Source organism: Haliotis rufescens, unplaced genomic scaffold (assembly GCF_023055435.1).
Source record: "Haliotis rufescens isolate VD_foot unplaced genomic scaffold, xgHalRufe1.0.p SCAF_14, whole genome shotgun sequence".
Taxonomy (NCBI): Eukaryota; Metazoa; Mollusca; class Gastropoda; order Lepetellida; family Haliotidae; genus Haliotis; species Haliotis rufescens.
The window spans coordinates 5,336,828-5,359,791 of NW_025963824.1; the positions used below are offsets into that span (position 1 = coordinate 5,336,828).

General features: G+C 40.0%; 1 protein-coding gene across 1 annotated transcript; it reads right to left on the reverse strand.

The window, feature by feature from the left end:
• Window positions 1-18,271: 18,271 nt before the first annotated feature.
• LOC125379303 (zinc finger CCHC domain-containing protein 10-like) lies at window positions 18,272-19,147 on the reverse strand. The gene has a single exon (XM_048395578.1). It carries the CDS (start codon window positions 19,145-19,147, stop codon window positions 18,272-18,274), a length of 876 nt encoding a protein of 291 aa, XP_048251535.1.
• Window positions 19,148-22,964: the final 3,817 nt, after the last annotated feature.

Here is a 22,964-nt window from a genome sequence, read left to right on the forward strand (position 1 = left end):
TGTGGAAATTTTTAATTCTTCTGTCAGGATTAAGTTGTGAAATATGATGACTGAGGAAACTTGTGCATTATTTTCCCTATCAGCAAGTCAGGGTGAGCAAACATCCGGTTTGGATACTGATCTTATGGATTTGTCTGAAACACATCACACAGGAGTTGTAACATCAACACCGTGTCCAACTACTGGAAATGTTGATACACAGCAACAACTGCATAGTGTTACTACACAGTCAATTCTTGATTGGCCAAAAGGTACTGAAACGTTAGGCCTAAACCCAGAAGAAACAAATTATAGATTGAACCATGGGTTTGCTTACGATGGGGGCAGTAGACAGGAAATTCTTTCAGTACATTTTGGTACACCTAAGTACACCTAATCAAAACGTAGACAAACCAAGGGTCCCAGTAGATTTTTCCCGTCACAAGCAGAGGTCATCCTCAGCAGCTGGAGTTGCTTTTGTCCCGTCTGGTAATGGTTCTTTGCTAGATTCCAGTTTGGCAGGTGATACAATTTTTCAAAGTGACACTAGTTCTCCGTTTGTTCAACCATATTTGACTAAACCCATCCGTCAGGAAGTTAGACCAGTTGGTAGATTTTTCCCGTCACAAGCAGAGGTCATCCTCAGCAGCTGGAGTTGCTTTTGTCCCGTCTGGTAATGGTTCTTTGCTAGATTCCAGTTTGGCAAGTGATACAATTTTTCAAAGTGACACTAGTTCTCCGTTTGTTCAACCATATTTGACTAAACCCATCCGTCAGGAAGTTAGACCAGATGTTTTTGATGGCAAAACGTGTGATTGGCAAGATTTTTTAGTTCATTTTGAACAAGTTGCTGCATGGAATGGGTGGACTAGTAGTGAGAAAGCACAGCAATTGACCATGTGTCTACAAGGAAGTGCACAAAAGTTGCTCAGTAGCCTTACACTAATGCAGTTGAGTGATTACAATGCCATAAAAAGTGTGCTTACACAGATATTTAATCCAAAGGAAAGAAGTGTAGCTTTCAGATCTGAGTTTAGAAACCGTAGGCAAGGAAGGGACGAGTAACTGACTTTGGATATTAGTTACGCAGATTAGCACTTCTAGCATATCCGGAAGCCACCTTTGCCTCACTGGAGTTGCACGTGATTGATCAATTTCTGACAGGATTGACAAACTTCACTATGAAGAAGCATATTGCTTTCGCTCATCCGCAAACTTTAGAGGAAGCAATAGCACACGGTATTGAATACGATGCAGTTGAGGGAAATAGAAGCAAAAAGCCAGAAATGTCCAATAGGGTTGCTGTAGTATCTCAGACAAGTACTGACGAAGGTTTAACTGTAGATGCAATAAGCAAATTGATAGATCAGCGGTTGGAAAAGTGTACTCGAGTCCCACAGAAATCTAGGAAATTTAGTTGTTTCATTTGTCAAGATCCTGGACATCCAAGGGACAAATGTCCTTATTTGGCTAAGTTGGGTTTACCTGGATCTTCTGTATCCACGGGATCTAAAGGATCTGAAGGGGCTAAGACTAACTTGGGAAACTGAGTCAGGTTGGGATCGGGGCCGAGATTTCAGCCGGGTTAGAACAAAATGGTAGGCCCACTGAAGGAAGTACGACAGTGTTTTATCCTCACAACATGACATTAGTTGTTCTGATGTACGAGAACAGGTAGTGTTACACGCTGACACCAATGGGAAATCTTGTCTTTTTCTAGATGTTGAATTAAGGCAGGTACCTTGTAAACTATTGGTAGATACAGGTTCTCCTGTTTCATTGTTGTCATACCAAGATTTTCTGAGGTTAGGCCTAGAAGGTGTTACATGCAGCAAGGTTGATAAGGAATTTTTCACAGCGACTGGTAGTGCGGTGAATGTGTATGGTTGTGCAACATTTGAGTTTACTGTTGGTAGTGCACAGTTTGTGCAAGAGTTTGTTGTTGCAGACCTAGGACATTTGAGTAGTATTATTGGTTAGGATTTCCTGGAGACCTATGATTGTGACATTATGATTAGGCGTAAGATTCTTAAAACTTCACAAGGCAAATTGAAGTTGCATAAACAGAAAACTTACAACTGTTCTCGCATACAAATTGCTGACAAGGTCACTGTACCTGAAGGTTCGGAAAAGTTCATTGAATGTAGGCTAATGGGTCCCTTTTCTTCAGAGTATGGTTTGATTGAGCCAAATGACCAGTTACGCAGTAGTGGCATTTTCGTGGCTAAAAGTTTAGTCAAGCCTAAAGATGACAAGGTCATAGTGTCATTCTTAAACCTTAGTAATAAGGGAGTTTCTTTGAACAGTTCATCACTAATAGGTACTGTTAGTAGTGTCAGTCAGGTAGTTGAGTGTTGTGGAGATCAGCAGCAGAACTCTGTCAAAAAGGAGTTACCTCCTCATTTGCAGCCTTTGGTAGACAGTAGTTCTAATGAGCTGAGCAGAAACTAGCATTGACTCAGTTAGTGTTAGAGTATGAGGATGTTTTTGTAGGAGAAGATTGATTTTTAGGACATACAAATGTGGTTACCCACACAATAGATACATCTGGGGCGATTCCCATCAAACTTCCAGCTAGAAGGGTACCTTTAAGTAGGAAACAAGTGATTGAAGAAGTTGATAAGATGATGGCTCATGGTGTCATAGAGGCTAGCGACAGTCCATGGTCAGCGCCAGTTTGTTTAGTGACCAAGAAAGATAGTTCCTGTAGATTTTGTGTTGACTTTAACTGAATTCTGTCAGTAAGAGGGATGCTTATCCGTTACCTCGTATTGATGAAACATTGGAAACTTTAGGGGGTGCTAAGTGGTTCAGCACTTTGGATTTAGCAAGCGGATATTGGCAGGTAAAGATGGATCCTAGAGATAAACACAAAACTGCTTTTGCTACACATGTAGGATTATACCATTTCAATGTCATGCCTTTTGGGTTAACAAATGCACCGGCTACATTTGAAAGGCTTATGGATAGAGTGTTAGGAAAATTAAGGTGGAAGAAATGTCTTTGCTATCTGGATGACGTGATCATCTTTGGCCCAGATTTTAGTAGTGCATTGGAAAATCTAAAGATGGTATTTACACAGTTACGGCTAGCAAATTTGAAACTTAAACCCAAGAAGTGTACACTCTTTCAAACTGAAGTTTCATTTTTTGGACATATAGTTTCAGCAGAAGGGATAAGATGTAATCCTGAAAAGACTAGTTCTGTCAATACCTGGCCCAAACCTGAAAACCGAACAGAGGTCCGTAGCTTTCTAGGACTCGTTGGTTATTATCGACACTTTGTACCAAAGTTCTCCGAGATAGCTTTTCCTTTGAATAGACTAACACGAAAGAGTGTTCCTTTCATTTGGACTGAGGAATGCGATAGTGCTTTTTGTCAGTTGAAACAATGTTTATTAGATGCTCCAGTACTGGCATTTCCTCAGGATGAAGGTCTGTTTATACTTGATACGGGGATGCTAGTGCATACGGTATGGGAGCTGTACTCTCACAAGTGCAGAATGGGAAAGAAAAGGTCTTAGCTTATGCTAGTAAAACTCTTGGTCCGGCACAAAGAAATTATTGCACCACCAAGCGAGAATTGTTAGCAGTAGTCACTTTTCTGAAATCATTTCGACACTACTTGTATAGTCGAAAATTCCTGATACGAACAGATCATGCTCCACTGATATGGTTGAAAAACTTCAGGGATCCTGAAGGAATTCTAGCAAGATGGTTAAGAATCATTGAGACATATAGATTTGAAATCCAGTATCGAGCGGGCACTAAACATCAAAATGCTGATAGCTTGTCACGTAAACCAGTTAGAAAGTGTGGGTTTGAGGAATGTTTGGAATGTGCTGCATGCTTTTCAAATGACTGTCATCAGTCATCAGTTAAAACTAGTCAGGTGTTACACACTGGGATGGTGGACAGTATTTCTAAAAATGATGGTTCTCATTCTCAGGTCATGGACTCCGCCAGAATGTCTCCACTTTCCGTTAGCGATAGTGCAACGGCTACTTGTAGTGATCGTTCCGCAGAAGGTGGGCATATCCCGTCGCATACCTCTGTGGAAAACTCTACTAGTGTTGCTAATTGGTTACCAATCTGGACGAGAGATGAGTTAGTTATTAGGAGGACAGAAAGCTGACAAGGGTATAGGTCCAATTTTGGAGTTACTGAAAACGAGTACATATAGACCCTCCAGAGCAGAAAAAGTAGATTTGTCTGCAGAGGCTAAATGTCTTTGGGGTCAGTGGGATAACCTAGTGATTGAAAATGGACTGTTGTACCGCAAAATAGAATCTGACTTCTTTGGTCCCCGGGTACAGTTGGTTGCTCCAGCCATTGTTAGGGATAACATATTTCAACATCTGCATAGTAATAGGTCAGCAGGTCATTTTGGTAGAGACAAAACACTGCAATCTATCAAGTCCAGGTTTTATTAGCCAGACATGTCAATGGACATCAAATTGTGGTGTAAAGCGTCCCTATTTTGCGCTAGATGCAAACCTGGTCCTGGGAAGGGCAAATCTCGATTGAGACAGTTTCAGGTTCGCTCTCCCGTTGAATGCATTGCCATCGATATTATGGGCCCTTTACCAATCAGTCGACAGGGCAATGAATATATTATGGTTGTTGGGGATTATTTCACAAAGTGGAAAGAGGCCTTTGCAATCCCAAACCATACTGCCATTACTGTTGCTGATAAGCTGGTCTCAGAAGTATTCTGTCGTATTGGCTGCCCTACAGGTGCATACCGATCAGGGAAGGGAGTTTGAGTCCAATCTATTTGCAGAAATCTGTGCATTGTTGGGAATAGAGAAGACCAGAACTACACCGTACCGACCCCAATCTGATGGGATGATAGAACGTTTTAATCGTACGCTTAAGCAAATGCTATCCATTAATGTCCAACAAGAACCTTTGGATTGGGATGATCACCTTCCATATCTTCTCATGGCATACCGTTGCAGCGAACATAAAAGCACACATTGTTCTCCAAATCTGATGATGTTAGGTCGTTAGATAAAGGTACCGATAGATGTCATGGTGGAGAATCCACCTGGAGTTCAGGTTCAACAATGTTCAGTTGCTAATGTCATGTGGTTACAGGAAACCATGTAGAAAGTCTTCCAATTTGCCTCTGAATGGTTAGGAGTTGCGGCTGCAGCTCAAAAACGAAATTATGAACAGGGCTTAAAGACTAGGTCTTTTTAAATTGGGGAGTTTGTCTGGCGGTGGTATCCACCAAAGGCAAATCAAAAGTTGGGATTAGGTTGGGATGGTCCTTATCTTGTAGTTGGCTACGTTTCAGACTTAACCTACCAAATTCAGAAAAGCAGTAGTTGTCGTATTGTCAATGTGCATGTGGATCATCTTAAACCTTTCCAGGGTACTGATACACCCCAGAATTGGTTACATTCTGATAGGCCAAGGACAGAGTTATCTTTGTCTACTGAATCTGCTCCAGAGTCAACAGATGAATCTATTGTGCAGGAAGAGGGGGATGGTGTTGAGTGTAGTCTATCTCCATCAGCAGTTAGAACTAGAGTAGGGAGGACTGTAAAGCCAAGGAAATTTTTTCCACGTAGTGCTAGGAGGTTTGTAAAATCTCTGATTATCGCGTCCGATTTTAATAAGTTTCGTCGTTATGATTGGTTATTTCCAAAATAAAGTATATCTCTTAATTTATGTTGTATTTGTTGTTGTTTTTTAAGTTGGGTGTTGGTTTTAAGCATAAGAAAAAAAAAGAATGTTTGTAGTGCGACATCGATTCCTTGGAAGTTATCTTCCACTTGTTTTAGGATGGACGCATTCGAAGTCAATGTCAACCTAGAGGAGTGGAAAGAGTTTATGGATCAGGAGCGACAATTATGGACAGAGGAGGTAATGCGGTGTAAGGTCCCTGGCTGCATCAGCAGAGTCTTTAAGAAGTATGGGGACTATTTAGATCACTGGTTGGCCCGGCATAAGGAGGACATCCTCCGCCACCAGTGCAGCATCTGTAAGAGGGTGTTCAACAAATCCAGTTCCTGTAGACGGCACCTCAAGACCCATCCTTCGGGCGAAGTGCAGCCAGTCCGTTTACCGAATACTAGTTTTTTGAGTCCTGGCAAAGTGATGTTGCCACGGCGAAGGACGACAGGAACACCGGGCTCCGTTTCTGGATCATCTTCATCTCAAGTATCAGCATGTTTATCAGCCAGCCGGAAAGCACTCAAAGAAGCTGCCCAGCGTAGGAGACACCAGCTGCCGTCTAGGAGATCGCGGGAAGAACGGGAATAAGAGGAGCTGGAAGCCATCAACAACCTGGACTCAGACTGAAGCTGTTGTTGTCGATGTTTCCTTTTGCTGTTTTTCTGTTGATCTGTTATTTATCTGTAAGAATGAAAGCATTGTGTTAGGAAAGCAGTATTTTGGGACAAAATTGGGTAATTTTGATCTTAAGGGGGGAGGTATGTGGTAGTTGGGCTAGTATGGCGGCAAGTTTAATTTTCATGTACGGTAAGGGTTGTAAATTATAGGGCTTTGTAGTGCTTCAGCAGGGCTGGTGGAAGTCGTTATCTTGTAGTCAATTAATCTATTTATTACTCACGTTTGGCAGTAAAATTCCATTGGAATTCCCTGTAACGGTTGCGAGGTCCGCATGTCCTCCTGCCGTAGCGTGTTTCCGGTTCTATAGGTGTCGCCGAGCACGCTATGTTAGGAATTATCATTTGACCAATGAGAAGCTTAGAAGATTGTATGACCCGTGACCTATGAATATGGTAAGCTCCGTGGGTATAAAAACCTGATACGACCGAGATTAGTCGTCTGAAGTTTCGGGTATCCCGACAAGTAAGTCCACAACACCCACTACGGGGGAACATCCCTCTAGGCAATAAGGTTTTCTTTACGACTAGTTTTAGGTGTAGGTTTAGTTTATGTGGTAGTCGGGTGGGGGAAAAGTAGTTGTAGGAAAAACATGTAGAAATAAGGATTTAGATAGATTGGAGAGTAAGAAATAAGTTAAAATGTAGGTTTTGTAAGGTATTTATTTAGTATAGTTATTGGAATAGTGGTGTGGGGGAGAAGTAGGTGTAGGAGAAAATAGGCAGTAAATTAGGCAGTTAACGATAAAGACATTTAGGCTAATAGTAAAAGTTTAACTGTGTGTGAGTGCTTTCTTTTTGTATTTTTCTGATTAACTGTTAATTTGTACATTTTGTTAAGTTTAATAAATCATTTAATTTATGATTTTGTCTTAGTTTTGTTTTAGCAAAGTTGAGAACCTGACCAACCATAGAACCTCGAGAGAGTACACTGTTCATGACTGATCACAGTAGAACATAACGCAAAGTCCGAAATTATATGAACAGGGTTCGAACTTAGTACTCTCCGATTACAATCCTGTCACTGGGCAGCCCGCCAGAGGGCACCTATTACACATATAAAATTGATCAGGGATTCCGTTCATAAAAGTGTATTTAGGTATGCAATATAACCTCCATATGTCATATGTATCACAAAGTGGTTATGAATCTATATTGTAAGTGATGAAAGAACATTGGGCGTTCTGCCCCAGGCTCGCACCCATTGACCCAAGCACGGGGGTATAAGAATGACGTCACGCTAAAAATAGCTTACCAGCGTAGTACATTACAGGTTGTGTTGCAATCTGGGAAAACCCTGGCTTAAGATAGACCAACGGTTACACATTCAAATGAGGAAAGGTGTACATATGTATTAGGGTTGATGTAGTATGTTATGTGAACAATTTATGTTGTATGTTTTAAAACTTTCTTTCTTGGGAAATGTATTTACCTACGGGCGTCAGGTTGACACACGCTATGTAAGCTGGTTTTTTTTGTGTGTGAGTGAGTGAGTGAGTTAAATTTTTCATCGCATCGGCAATATTGCAGCCATATCGCGATGAGAACAAGATAATAATTTCGATATTCCTGTCAACAAAGGACAGTAAAACGGTAGGGTAAATATCACAATTAAACAATAAAACAAACCAGATCAAATGTAAAACATCAGTAAATACATAGAAGAATAATAGCAATTAAAAATAGGCTATACACCACCAGCAACCAAAGTTAGACCACCTCACTGAGGATCATGGGGACTTACATTACCTTTGCTTCCTGCATGAATCCCCAGCAGGATTTATGTTTTTGTGTGTGTTTTTCTTAAAATATTCATATTTATGTTATGAAGACGCCTTGTCATAAAACTACTAGCATATCTAAAACAAATGTGATAGTTTACATACAAACTGCTACGTAGTTGAAATATTGTAATAAAGTGTATCTATAGTGTTTTCATGCCGAGAGGAACTGCTTTGTTGATATGGTGACTCATCAGAGTGGTATGCGGGACGCTGCCCTTACATCTGTTCACCGTCTGTAGTGACCTATAGAGCTGTGTAGTGATCCGTTGAAGAGTGTTTAAACAAGCTCAGACATGTCAGGGGTCTTTCAGTTGAGTCTATGATGTAGGGGTGATTCATTCATAAAACACGCCAGAGGTTCAGTCTAAGGATGTATAGTGGCCACACCTATCACCCCTCGCATGTATGCAATGGAAAATGTCATATGTGTGCATGGAAACGTTTATCATCTGCACACAATGAACGCGTCCTTTTCTAACCTTTATAAACGGAAGAGCGGCATTGAAATTACATATTGTTGTCTGCCAGCAACGAAGACGGACGTTTGCCAGTACGCTATCATCTTTAGCCTTGACTCACGTACAGTTCGCGTTGTGTTAACAAAGGTAATTGAATGCAATTCAAGCACATACACCTTGCTTTCAAAGCTATATCTTAGACGCTGTCATATTGTTAAATAATGAAGATGAAGTATTTTTTCGTTGAGATAACAAAATATAATGCTATCCTTATGATACAGTACTGGTATAATTTGCAACCGAGACCACAACATCGAACTTACTATGCATTTATCAAGTAGAAAGTCTGTTTGTTAATTTTAAGAACATCTACAGGTAATTTTTATTTTATTTTGTTTGTAGAATGGAATCGAAACAAAACTTTCTGAACAGTGTGAAGACACTGTCTGAGTTGGAAACTTGGGCCACTGTGAACAATTGTACAGATGATCCAGAAGTCAATCTCAAACGAATTGAATTGTTAACATCAAGAGTGAATGCACAATCTGTATCTACACCAGTGTCGCCCATAGGTAACATTTGTCACATCTGCCAGAAATTGTTTAAGCAGCGTCAAAGTTTGCTTAGACATATTCGTACTGTTCACGGCAATGAAAAAATCACATGTAAAGACTGTAAACACTCCTTCACCAGACGGGATAACTTGGAAAATCACCGCTGTAACCTTAAACGGAAGTCAACACAGACTTGCCCCGAACCGAAACGTCCCTGCTTACAACCACTGTCACCTGATAATACTCCACCGGCTCGAGTAGCAACCTGTAACTGGTGTGGTCACACCAAGTGTTTATTACCCGGCAAGCTCTTCTGTCAACAATGCTCGACAAGAGGTCGGGAATGTCTCAATTGTCGACGACCTCTCCCTGAGCGGTTTTACATCCAGCAAGTGGATCATTGTGACAGCTGCGTGAGACGTCGGGAGCGGTACCAGGTCAGGCGAAACCAGATAGGGGGAGGTCAGAGGTCAGCTCTTGAGGGGAGTGTGTCAACTATAACACTGACTCCCACAGATATAAACAGCGTTGACATCCTTCATTTTTTAGCTGATGAACAGGTTAACATTGAATCAATCTTACATGATTATTTGTCAAGTAAAAAAGGTATGAAATGGTTTCTGACGTTAAAACTCAAATTTATAAAATACGACGAAAACAATGAAAGTATATTAGCAGAGCCCATTCTGAGAACTATCAACTTTTGGTCCACAAACGTTTCTGAAATTGAGCAACAGGTAGCAGAGGCTTATCAGAAATTATATACATCATCACAGGAATTTCAGGCTGAAGGGAGTGGGTGGGTGCTAGACCATATTATTCATGATGAAGTGAACACAGCTGAGTACATTCCTCTACCTGATTATCTCGTTGATCAAAAGTGTTTCATATGGTCCATACTAGCTGCCCTGCATCCAGTAGATAGAAAAAATCATCTTGAAAGAGTTAAAAAATATAATGCGTATGAACATGAACTTGACTTGAAAGGCATTGATATACCTGTATCCCTCTCCCACATTTCAAAATTTGAAACGCAAAATGACATTTCTGTCAATGTATTCGGTTATGAAGAAGATGATGGCGTGTTCCCGTTACATATAAGTTCAAATAGTTTCAATCCAGCAGTAGATTTATTGCTTCTAAGTCAGGAAGACAAAAGACACTTTTGTCTAATTCGAAGCTTTAGTCGACTGATGGGAGACAGGACCAAACATCATGGTACCACATATTATTGTAAACGATGCCTCCATGGGTTAACTAGATCAGAAAGATCATAGTCTTCACTGTTCCACTCACTCTATTCAGAAAATTAAGTTACCTCAAAGTGAGAAACAAACATTGGTTAAGTTTAAAAGTATTTGCAAACAGCTGCGTGTACCCTATGCCATTTACTGCGACTTTGAAGCAATAACACGAAAAGTGAGTGGTTGTCAGCCTAGTCCTAACTCCTCTTATACTTCGGTCTTTCAGAAACATGAACCCTCTGGTTTCTGCTATAAGGTAGTTTGTTCAAAACCTACTGGTACAAAACCTGCAGTGACCTATAGAGGTCCTGAAGTCATTTCGCATTTTATTAAATGCTTGGATGAAGCACATCTCATCTATGAAAAGCTTAAAGTTCCTGAAACTTTAAAAATGACTGAAACTGACGAGTTGGCATTTCAAATGGCAGATACATGTCATATTTGTCAGAAATCCTTTGATGAAGAATCTATCAAGGTTCGTGACCACGACCATTTAGAAGAGGGGTATAACTATCAAGGAGCTGCCCATCAAAAATGTAATCTGCAATTTCAGTTTAGAAAGGTGAAAGGTAAACAAAGTTTTCCAAGGGAAGAATTCTTTATCCCTGTGATCTTTCACAACCTCCGTGGCTACGATAGCCATTTGATTATGAAACAACTGAATAAGACTGTCAAAGAAAAACTTGACTGCTTGGCCAACAACATGGAAAAATACGTTTCCTTTTCTATTGGTAACCTCAGGTTCATGGACTCTTTACAGTTTCTCAATGCATCTCTAGATACCTTGGTGGAAAACTTGGCTGATGAAGGTTCTGAAAAATTTGTGAATTTAAGACAGGAATATCCCGATGAAACACAATTAAAGTTAATGTTGAGAAAAGGGGTGTACGCCTATGACTTTATGGATGACGAGTCTAAATTTGCAATGTGTGAACTTCCCACCCAAAATCACTTCTACAATACTTTTTGACTGATAGTTCTATCTCAGATGAAGACTATGCGCATGCTCAAAATGTATGGTCTACCTTTGATCTCAAAACCATGGGAGACTATCATGATCTCTATCTGAAAACTGATGTTCTCTTATTAGCCAACATTTTTGAAAATTTTAGAGACACTTCCTTGGAATATTATCATCTTGATGCAGCTCATTATTATACTCTTCCTGGTTTGGGATGGGATGCCATGCTGAAAATGGGCAATGTAGAGTTAGAATTGCTAACTGATTTAGACATGCATTTAATGATTGAAAACGGACTAAAGGGTGGCATATCCATGATTTCGACCAGGTATGTGGAAAGTAACAATCCACATGTTAAGGAATATAACCCCAGCGATCCTAATTCTTACTTCATCTATCTGGACGCGAACAACCTGTATGGGTGGGCCATGTCTCAAGCCCTACCTGAATGTGACTTTCATTGGGTTGCTGATGATGATTTAGAACAGTTAAACATTAAAGATGTAGCTTCTGACTCTGACATAGGATATATACTGGAGGTAGATCTTGAATATCCCCAACGGTTACATGACAGTCACAATGATTATCCTTTAGCCCCAGAGTCTATGACAATCACTGATGACATGTTATCTCATTATTCAAAGAAACTCAAAGAAAAGTTATGTATCAAAGGACAGCCTGTCAGAAAACTCGTTCCAAATCTGTATGACAAGCAAAAGTATGTTCTGCATTATAGGAACTTACAGTTTTATCTGAGTCAGGGTATGAAACTGTCTAAAATTCACAGAGCTATTCAGTTCAAACAGTCCACATGGTTGAAGCCCTATATAGATTTTAATACCCAGAAAAGGAAAGAGGCTAAGAACGAGACGGATAAAGCTTTCTTTAAATTGGCTAATAACTCAGTGTTTGGAAGGACAATGATGAATGTGAGGAAGCATGTCAATGTAGAACTAGTCAATTCATCCAAACGTTTGAAAAAATTATGTGCTAAACCCACCTTTGAGGCGTTTAAAATATTCAATGAAGATTTAGCAGCTGTTCACCTGAAAAAGACTAGCTTGTATCTGAATCAACCTGTCTATGCAGGCTTTTCTATTTTGGACCTGTCAAAGATTGTCATGTATGACTTTCACTATAATCATATTAAGCTCAAGTATGGTAAGAAGACACAGCTGTGTTTCACAGATACAGATTCCTTGTGCTATTTAATTGAAACACCAAACTTGTACGCTGATATGGCAGAACATCGGCATATGTTTGACACCAGTAACTATGATAAATCACATCCACTCTATTCAAAAACCAATGCCAAGGTGCTAGCCAAGATGAAGGATGAACTCGGAGGTGTCCCTATGGAGGAGTTTGTTGGTCTTAAACCTAAACTATATTCCTTATCATATAAGGGAAAAGAGAAGCAAACAGCTAAGGGAGTGAGCAAAACAGTGATCAAGAAACAAATAAGGCGCAGCCTGTACAAAGACTGTTTCTTTGATCAAAAACAATTTAGACACAAAATGAATCAAATTCAGAGTCAAAACCATCAACTCCACACTGTCAGTATAAACAAAATCAGTTTAAGCCCTAATGGTGATAAAAGATTGGTTTTGAAAGATAAGATCCATACGTTGTTAGCTCATGGACACTATAAAATTCCTTCTACCAATGTGTAAAGTGTTTTAACTACATAAGAACCATTTCATGCCTTCAGTGTTCTTGTATTGTATGTTTGTATATAACGATCCCTTGTAAAATGTTTCCTATATTTTATCTACATCTGTATGCATGTCATATGTAATTAAACTTTCATATGTATTTGTTATGAGGTATTATTCAGTCACCTCACAGTTGTAAATACCGAGTGTAAATACCTGAACCATTTCCCCCAATAACAGCATTCACAGCAATGTTGACACAGTACATAGTTTTATTGCAACTGGGGAAGGTAACGTTTACTGTACTGAGGGTCTATGGACTTTATGTGATTAAAACATTATGTTGCTTGTTGTACAGTTGTATCACCTTTGAATGACTTATATGTGAATAAATACACACATTAAACGTCGATACTCTGTTATTTTTGTTGTTGTTGAACACTTGCTGAGGGAATTTCTTACTGCAATGATAATCCTACTGCTATTCTGTATCAGTTTCACCACAAGGATTGATGTAATTACATATGAAAAACAGACAGAAATGTAAAACTGTTAACACACGGTTTATTTCATTAAAACACAAAAATCAAACATTAAGACAATAACAGTAAAAATGTACATGGAGTGATTATTCAGTGTCTGTGTCATCATCATCATCAACATCTGACTGTTCACGCTCTAGATCTTCAGCCTCACAAAGATCTACATGAGACAGAATGTCTTTGACAACAGGTTTCATCCACTTGTTGATTTTAGCAGACAATCCTTTGGAATCAATATCGGGATCCATAGCTCTCACTTTCTCCAGGATAGGCTTGAAGAGGGGTCCATATCCAAAGTAACTCACATATCGGATAGCTGTTGACATTCGATCTAGAAAGGTAGCTTCCCAGCATTTCTTGAGCTTGTTTTCAATCCATCTCTCACTTTTCCCCTGATCTTCATACTCCTCTTTCTTCTTAAAGACATCATCTTGACAGTGCTTTAGAGTGTGTTTCCACATGTATTCTAAGCCTTTCACCTCCCACTCTTTATCAACTTCACTGAATTTAGAGGTCATTGTAGGCTGTAGAACATCGCTTTCATCAGCTGTCTCCATTTTAACTCGTTTCCTTAGGGGTCCCCCTCCATTCTCAGGGCACCATGATCTGACATGACGCTGAAGGTCATGATTATTTTCAAACACAATACCACACTCGTCACAGGAAGGCATAGTTGTATCACTAGTGTCGTCCTCTGATTCACTGTCCACTGGAGCGGCTACTTCTGAGATGTGATTTCTTCTGGTGTCTGGCTTCAAATGATACTGATTGACAGCCTGCTCCTCTTTTATTGGCCGTGGGGTGATGACTGTTTCAAGTACATTAGGTTGTAGTCTTCCTGATTCCAAGGTAGTAGGACGCAAGTCGATTGTCAGATTGCCATAGCTTCTTTATACACAGACATAAACTGATCAGCATTGTTTGGATAGATGCGCCTGGCAAACAAGTTGACTTGATGTCTGTCCACAGGGGAATTAAACAGTGTCACGTAATGAGAATTCAAAGCAATGTCACGTGACGCCTTACCTCTGGGAAACAGATTTTGTAACAGTAAGAAAATAATGACATTCTTATTGGGAGAGGTTCGGGTGAACAGTTGGGAGATGCGTTTATCATCTTTAGCCTCTGACATGAGGTCATCCAGTACAATCATGTTGTTATTCCGTGCATCCAGATAGTTATCCTCGTGCAGGTTGTAAGGAATCCCCTTCACAAACGTCACATAGGGTAACTGTTCACTGATTATCTGATACAGAGGCTGCCACTCCATATAACACCAGATAATGTTATTGGGTACAGGTTGGATGCGATTATGTAGTAAAATGTTGTACACAAACATACTCTTGCCACTTCCACTTGGACCCAGCACCACAGTATTGGATGGAATGGTAAAGTAGAACTGTTCTTTTAGTGCTGGAATCCTGCTGGGAATCATGCAGGAAGCAAAAGTATTGTAAGTCCCCATGATCCCCAGCTAGGTGGTCTAGGTTTGGTTACAAGTGGTCTATAGCCTGGTTTTACTTTCAAATAACTACTACACTGAAAACTTCTTTGTTTTAATATTGCTCAGGTAAGTTTTATGTCTACACTGTGATAATTCCCTTACTGTTTTACTGTCCTTTGTCGACAGGTATTTTTATAATAATAAACTTGTTCTCATCGCGATATGGCTGCAATATTGCCGATGCGATGTAAAATCATAACTCACTCACTCACTTTTAGTGCTGGAGGAGGGGGAGACGTGGGAGGAGGAGGAGGAGGTGAGGTTCCCAGAGGAGGAGGAGGAGGATGTGAGGTTCCCGGAGGAGGAGGAGTGAGTGAGTAAGATTTAATGTCACATCGGCAATATTGCAGCCATATCGTGACGAGAGAAAATGTGACTTTCATAACATATATGTAAACTGTATAAAATTCCGTCGACGAAGGACAGTAAAACAACTAGACCATCACAGATATATGTTTAAAACTAGTACAGAACCATAAAATATAACAATTCATAACATTACAATAGATAAAATTGGGCTATATATCACCAGCAACTAAAGTGAGGACACCATACTGAGGACCATGGGGACTTACAGTACCTTTGCTACCTGCATGGACCCCAGCAGGATTTAAACCATCCCTTTAGTCACTGGTGACCGTTGACAGGGTTTAGCCGGAGATTTAAAACCAACAAATATGCTACGATTAAAACACTGGCAGATATAAAATTACTTTGATTTATGTGGGCTTACATAACCTCTTAGGGGGACAATGATTTTACGCTACTTCAACCCCCTTCGAGGATATAGCCACTAACAATCTCCGTTAAGTATCATATACTACCAATTTATAAAATAGATATCTTTGTACATCAAAATTTATTAATTAATTCTATTTCCTTTAAAAAACCGTAGACGATGGAGCCATAATCGAGTTTTGAACGGATCAATGACCTGTACAAGTGTAGGAGGGTTGTTTGATCACCTCCCCACTTAGAATTAGAAACTACTTTTAACAAATCGAGTGCCTTCAGGCATTTAGCTTTAAGGTCATTAATATGCGGAAGGAAGGTTAAATGACTATCAAAAAGAAGGCCCAAGAACTTGGCCTCTTTAACAATTTTGATAGGGGTGCCATCTAAATAGAGCTCAGGATCCTTATGCGGCTTATATTTTCTGCAGAAATGTATACAATTAGTTTTTGATTTCGAAAATTTAAACCCGTTTTCGAGGGACCATTTATGAATTTTATTGAGACAGATTTGTAACTGCCTCTCTATTGTATGCATATTTTTTCCTCGACAAGAAACATTTAAATCATCCACGAAAAGTGATCCATCTACTGAATCACTTAAAACCTTTGAAAGACTATTTATTTTTATACTAAATAAAGTGACAGACAAAATACTGCCTTGTGGGACACCCTGATCCTGATGATAATGATCAGACAGGGTAGAGCCCACGCGGATCTGAAATTGTCTGCCAGTTAAAAACTGGGATATAAATTCAGGCAAACGGCCTCTCAATCCAAAATCATGTAAATCCTTTAAAATCCCGTGTTTCCACGTTGTGTCATACGCTTTTTCTAAATCGAAAAAGATAGACACTGCATGCTGGTTATTAATGATTGCATTTTTCACAAATGATTCTAACCGTAGTAAATGGTCAACGGTACTTCGATTCTTTTGAAAGCCACACTGAATATTTGTAATTAAATTATTTGATTCCAAGAACCATGTTAATCTATTGTTGACCATGCGTTCCATGGTTTTGCAAACGCAACTGGTCAATGAAATGGGTCTATAATTTGAGGGATCACTGTGATCCCGTCCAGGTTTCGGTATGGGTATTACTATGGCATCACGCCAGGAAGAAGGAAACTTACCTGTTGTCCATATTTCATCAAAAATCAACAAAAGGGTTTCTAAACACGGTTCTGGTAAGTGCTTCAGGAGTTGATAGTGTACATTATCAGCTCCTGTAGCAGTATCATGAGATTGTCCAAGAGCAGTATGAAGTTCATGGATCGAAAATATTTCATTGTAATCTTCCCCATTATCTGATTTAAAATTTATAGTTTTCTTTTCCTGCTTTTTTTGAAATTTTTGGAATTGAGGGACATAATTTGAGGAAGAAGAATGTTTAGCTAACGTTTCACCTAGTTTATTTGCAATATCCGATTTATTTGTTAATAGTTCATCCCCATTCTTAAGATGGTGGACGCTACATTTAGAACCCTTACCTTTAATTTTTTGTATCATGTTCCATACCTTGGAACGCCTGGCTTTAGCATTTAAGATTTTATATTTATTCAAATTATGGACCATGGGATGGCGACGGAAATAGTGTTCAGCCTTTTTCCGTGCCTTCCTTGCTTGTTTGCAGTCATTATTGAACCATGGTTTACGGATATGTGGATTTGTAGAGGACTTAGGAATACATTCATCTGCTATTTTGTTTAATTCATCTGAAAATAATTGTACAGGATCATTCGCATCAATAAATAGATCAGGTTTTAATTTGTTGGAAGCAAGCATTTCAAATAAAGGCCAGTTGGCCTTAGTGAAGTTCCATCTTGTTGAAGGAGGAACATCTGAAGGTAAGACAGATTTTAAAATAGTTGGAAAATGATCACTGCCACAGAGGTCTTCGTGGACGGACCATTCAAATTCGTTTAATAAAACAGAGTGAGTGAGTGATAAATCCAGTGCAGAGTATGTACCTGTACCAGGATGTAGATAAGTGTTTGAGCCATCGTTATAGATACATAATTCATTGTTAGAAATAAAATCTTCCAAAAGTTTCCCCTTATTATTTGTCTGAACACTTCCCCAAATCGGATTGTGCACATTTAGATCACCCATAATGATACAGGGTTTGGGGAGTTGATCATAGAGAGCTTGAAGTTCAGTCTGTCGGAGAGAAGACGATGGTGGGATATATAGAGAGCACAATGTAAAAACAATGTGCAAAGTCACACGGATTGCAACAGCTTGAAGCGGAGTAGTAAGTTGAACGGGGCTATGGATGACGCCGTGTTTCATTAGAATTGAAGAACCTCCAGTGGCTTTAGCACCAGGAGGGGAAAATACATTGTAGGGGGTATAACCTCTAATATCCTCTAAGTATCCTTATAATATGTTTCCTGTAAACATATGGCAGATGGCTTAAAATCCTGTATTAAGAGTTGTAACTCATTGTAATTATTCCTAAGTCCTCTACAGTTCCATTGAATCAAATTTGATGAGTGACTCATGGTGGCTTGATTGGCGATCTCTCACGTGAACGTGAGGAAGATGAACTCCTATCGCTAGTGCCTAACGATGGAGTCACCTCCATGTCTAGAGCACTAAAGGAGTTCTGAAGAGACACTTCCGAAGAAGAGAGGGTGCTAGGTGATTGTTTCCTATTTAACCTTTGCCTTTGCTTTTTTGATAATTTACGCTCCTGAACAGATGGCTCGTCAGGAGATGCCTCAGATGAAGTCTGTGTTTCAGCCTGAACACAACATGGTGATGATGCGGAGTTACTGTCAGAGATTGGAATGTCACGGACAGAAGCACTTGTAACAGGTCGGTCAGAATTGACCCATGTCAAATCGGTTTGACACAGAACAGATGAAAATGTTTTTGCAGATTTGGACACAGCAGCAGAATAATTTAGAGTTGAAGGAGCTGTTGACTGACTGGCAACAAGCTCTCTAGCATCGGCAAAAGAGATGTTTTTTTCACATTTAAGTTTCAGTATTTTGGTCTCGGTTTGATACACAGGACAGGATTTGGAAGAGGCCATATGTTGGCCTTCGCAGTTTGAACATTTGAGATCTTCAGTACACTCCGCACTCTCTTGTTTGCCACCACAACGATGGCAAGCAACGGGGCGTCTACAGGTTTTTGAACCGTGACCAAACTTTTGACATTTATAGCATCGGAGTGGATTGGGGACATACACATCCACTCCGATGTTGACATAACCTGCTTTAATTGAAGTTGGAACTGATGGACGAGCAAACGTGAACAAATATGTGTTCGTTAGGACAATATTTGATTTTTCATCCTTTCGGGTGAAACGTTTGACGGCTTGTACTCCTTGATATTTGAGTTCTGAAACAATTTCATCTTCCGTCATGTCTGAAAGGGAGTGTGTCCTGTCGCGAACAATGCCACGACAAGAGTTCAATGTCCTATGCTTTGAAACAGTAACCTCAACATTAGCAAAGTGTTTAATTGATAATAAATTGAGGGATTGTTGTTTCCTCGAACATTTAACCAGAAGAGATCGAGTACGCAAACGTGTGACATTTTTCACTTCTCCACAATATCCATGAATGGCTGATCTGTGGCTTCGATCACAAGGAATCGAGGCCAGGAATCAGGTGGAAGAGTATCAGCGTCATCGGATGAACTTGAGTCTAAATGGCGTCGTTTTGAACCAGATTGTGAGTGAGCCATGATTATGTTGAAGTGATTCAGCAACCCTGCTCCCCACCCACCATGGAGTATCATAAAAGACTGTGTTGCAATGCACCGGATCTCCAAGATGCAAACACCAGGGCTACAGGGTTGTTATACTCCAGAAAATATGACACAAACAGCAATATCTGTATACCAAAATAAGTGCCAGGCTGGTTCTGCCCATGACAAGAAATTGGATACATATTGAGTTTGGAGGTCAACATTACCAGATTGGCCCATGAGCCACCGCCTTCTGGCATGGGACTCTAGGCAAAAGTGTACATATAATTTCCAATGAGAACATTCATTTACAGGTGTCAAAAATACAAAACATGAATGACATCAATGTTTTCCATACACAGGGCATGGCATGACCAGCCGATTGATAGAACCGGGCCCATTCTACCACCCGTCTAGGTGAAGTTTGGGTCAAAGTGGTGTGTTGGGCAAAGGAACACAGTTCAAGGAACCAGTGCCCTCAACCACCAGACTCCCTTCCTCCACCGACACAGGGGCGCAACCCACGGCAAACAGGTTGCCCAATTTGGTCGCCTCTTACGACCAGCAATGGGGTGCTGTGGAAATATTCTACCCCGGTTCCACACGGGGGAAGAGCTATTTGCGCTACACAGCACTCACCACGAGGAGGTTGCTCTTCACGAGTGCCCGGAGGAGGAGGAGGATATGAATGCATCTGTCTCCTATGTCTATGCATATTATCATTTCTAGAGAACTGTCTCCCACAATCAGGACACGATGTGGACTCCATGATGATAGAAATGCAACTGACACTGGAATAAGAGGAAGACCCTTATATACTCTGAAGATCAGTTCCTGGGATCCAACTGTTAAACTTTTTGGGATAACCCATCCATTTCACAAACACCTCTTTTACGCCAGCTCGCTTCCTTTTCTTCAAAACTTTCTCCACTCTCCACACTGTGTCTGCGGGCTTGTCTACTCTCTGTAGTTCATTTGCATAGAAACTGCCTTGAACCGGATCATCAGCCATATCTTTCAACAGATAGATAGGCATACCATCACGATAGAACCTTCTTCTGATAATAAAGATTTCCTCAGTCCATTTTTCTTGATAGTCTCTTTGAAATGTATGTCTCAAATGAGAGAGTCTCACTTGATCGCCCACTTTAAATTTAAAGGGTTTCTTCATGGACTTCTTTTTGATTTCAGCTTTCGATTTGACTGGTCTTGTCAAAGTGTCAATGTATTGTTCTTTCCATACCAAAGCTTCATTCGTTTGATTAATATTAGAGGGTGATCTTTCATTCAATGATCTGTGAGGTCTGTGATTATAATCCCGGACGAGGTCTTGTAAAATATCCAAATAATGATACGTTTGTTTGTAGGTGAAATATCTGTACATCGTGGTCTTGAGGGTCCGTATCACTCTCTCGGCATAAGAAGCCTTGGTTTCATTTTGTGTGGCATAGTAAGTGATGCCCTTGTTTCTTAAATAAGACCTCATTTTCTTATTTACAAATTCTCGACCTTTGTCTGATCGTATAATTTGTGGCAGGGTAGCGCGGGAAAATATCTTCTTCAAGGCCTTAATGACCGCATCCGGTGTTTTATTTTTAAGGGGCTCAACCCACAGAAAACGTGTAAATACATTTATAGCTATGAGTAAGTATTTCACACCGTCATTGTCCGAGGCTATATTAGATACATCAGCCAAGTCAATATCCCATCGAGCATTGAGGCCTGAAGCCACCACTCTGTTCCGCTTGAACTTGTATCTTAAAGGTCGCTGAAGCGAAAAGGCATCTTGGGATGTCAACCACTTCTTTATATGATGCAAACTGATCAAATTTCCCCTCCTTTTTCACAATGTGATACAACTTAGCAGGTCCAGAAAAGGAGGCTGGGTGTTTGGGATTCAAATAAATACTAGACAAATATGCTTTCCATCCGTCAGCAGGCATGGTTACACGTGAAATGAAGCCCACACGATGTAAATAGAGCTTATATGTTTATCCACTTCATAGCCTATCAAAACTACAGAGACGGGCCTATGTTACCTTCAATAACAAATGTGCTTGTGTGTTTATGTTAACCCGTGGATACAGAGGACTGCCTTCCTCGTAGGTTTGTTTACACAACTATTTGCCTTCAGTGGAGAAGACTGTTATGTGACCTAGTTCGTCCTCGTGTTTACAGTAACAAAACAATTCTTCTTTTACCTATGCAACTAATGTAAACATAGAAGAACTGACAACATTGCACCCTTTCTATTTTAAAGGAATTTCATACATACTATTGTATAGTTTTAATTATACTGATTAGGCTATGTTTGAATGTATAGCCGTTGGTCTATCTTAAGCCAGGGTTTTCCCAGATTGCAACACAACCTGTAATGTACTACGCTGGTAAGCTATTTTTAGCGTGACGTCATTCTTATACCTCCGTGCTTGGGGTCAATGGGTGCGAGCCTGGGGCAGAACGCCCAATGTTCTTTCATCATGTAATAAGTAACATTGGTATACATACACCATATTTTGCCTCAAAAAAGGGCCTGGCCATATAGAAATGCGTCTGAGACCTGCATCACTTCGGGCTTTCCTCCCACATTAAGCCGACACGCCGCGATATAGCTGGAATACTTTTAAAAGCGGCGTTAAACCAGACTCACTCACTCACTCATGTGAAGAGTGTATCATAATTGTCATTATTTCTTTTCTCATAGATGAAATCAGCCATGACTTTTCAAATGTCACACACGTTTCATTGGCTGCTAAATTAACAGGATGGAGGTCATGGTTGAGGCACTTGCATTACTTTCAAAACCCTGACAGTAATAGTCCGCATGTTGGCCTTGACCAGAGCCTCCATCTTGATGCAGACCTAGTAAATTGTGTGCGACAGTGTCAGCAAAACCGACAAATGTACAGGTGTGTATATAATTCATAACTTAGTACTTATTTCTTATAAAGTGCTTCACTGTCTATGGGTTTCGGACACTTTTTGCAATATTTCATCACTATAACGGCGGGGGACAGCAGCATTGATCTTCACCCAGTGTACCCATCCTTATACATGTCATGTAACTTGTATTACGTACACCTTATACATGTCATGTAACTTGTATTACGTACACAAGCAATTGGTACCGTTGCTTTCACATTTCATTGTATGTGCATCATTTTGTATCCTGTAACACTGTATGCGCTTTTAATTTAAACAGGGATAAGGCCATTTGCGGGGATTTCTCCCGTAAGGGGACACCCCTGTCAAAGATCATGGTGACCGCTGCTGACAGGGTGGAATCACTAAAAATTGAGCACCGGACAAAAGAGGAACTAATGTTGGTGAATGTCACATTGCAACATGTACAGGTCTGAAGAGTGTACCTTTGATAACATAGTAATAATCGTATTGTTCATAGATTACCCTAACTTTTGTATTCTTTGGTATGTTTTGAAATCATATTGTTATGTGTATATTAATATAGTAGTTGTTTCAAGCTGATGATG

What these genes read in the sequence shown, in the direction of transcription:
- LOC125379303 (XM_048395578.1), bottom strand. Translation starts at nt 19,147, where the DNA reads ATGACGGAAGATGAAATTGTTTCAGAACTCAAATATCAAGGAGTACAA.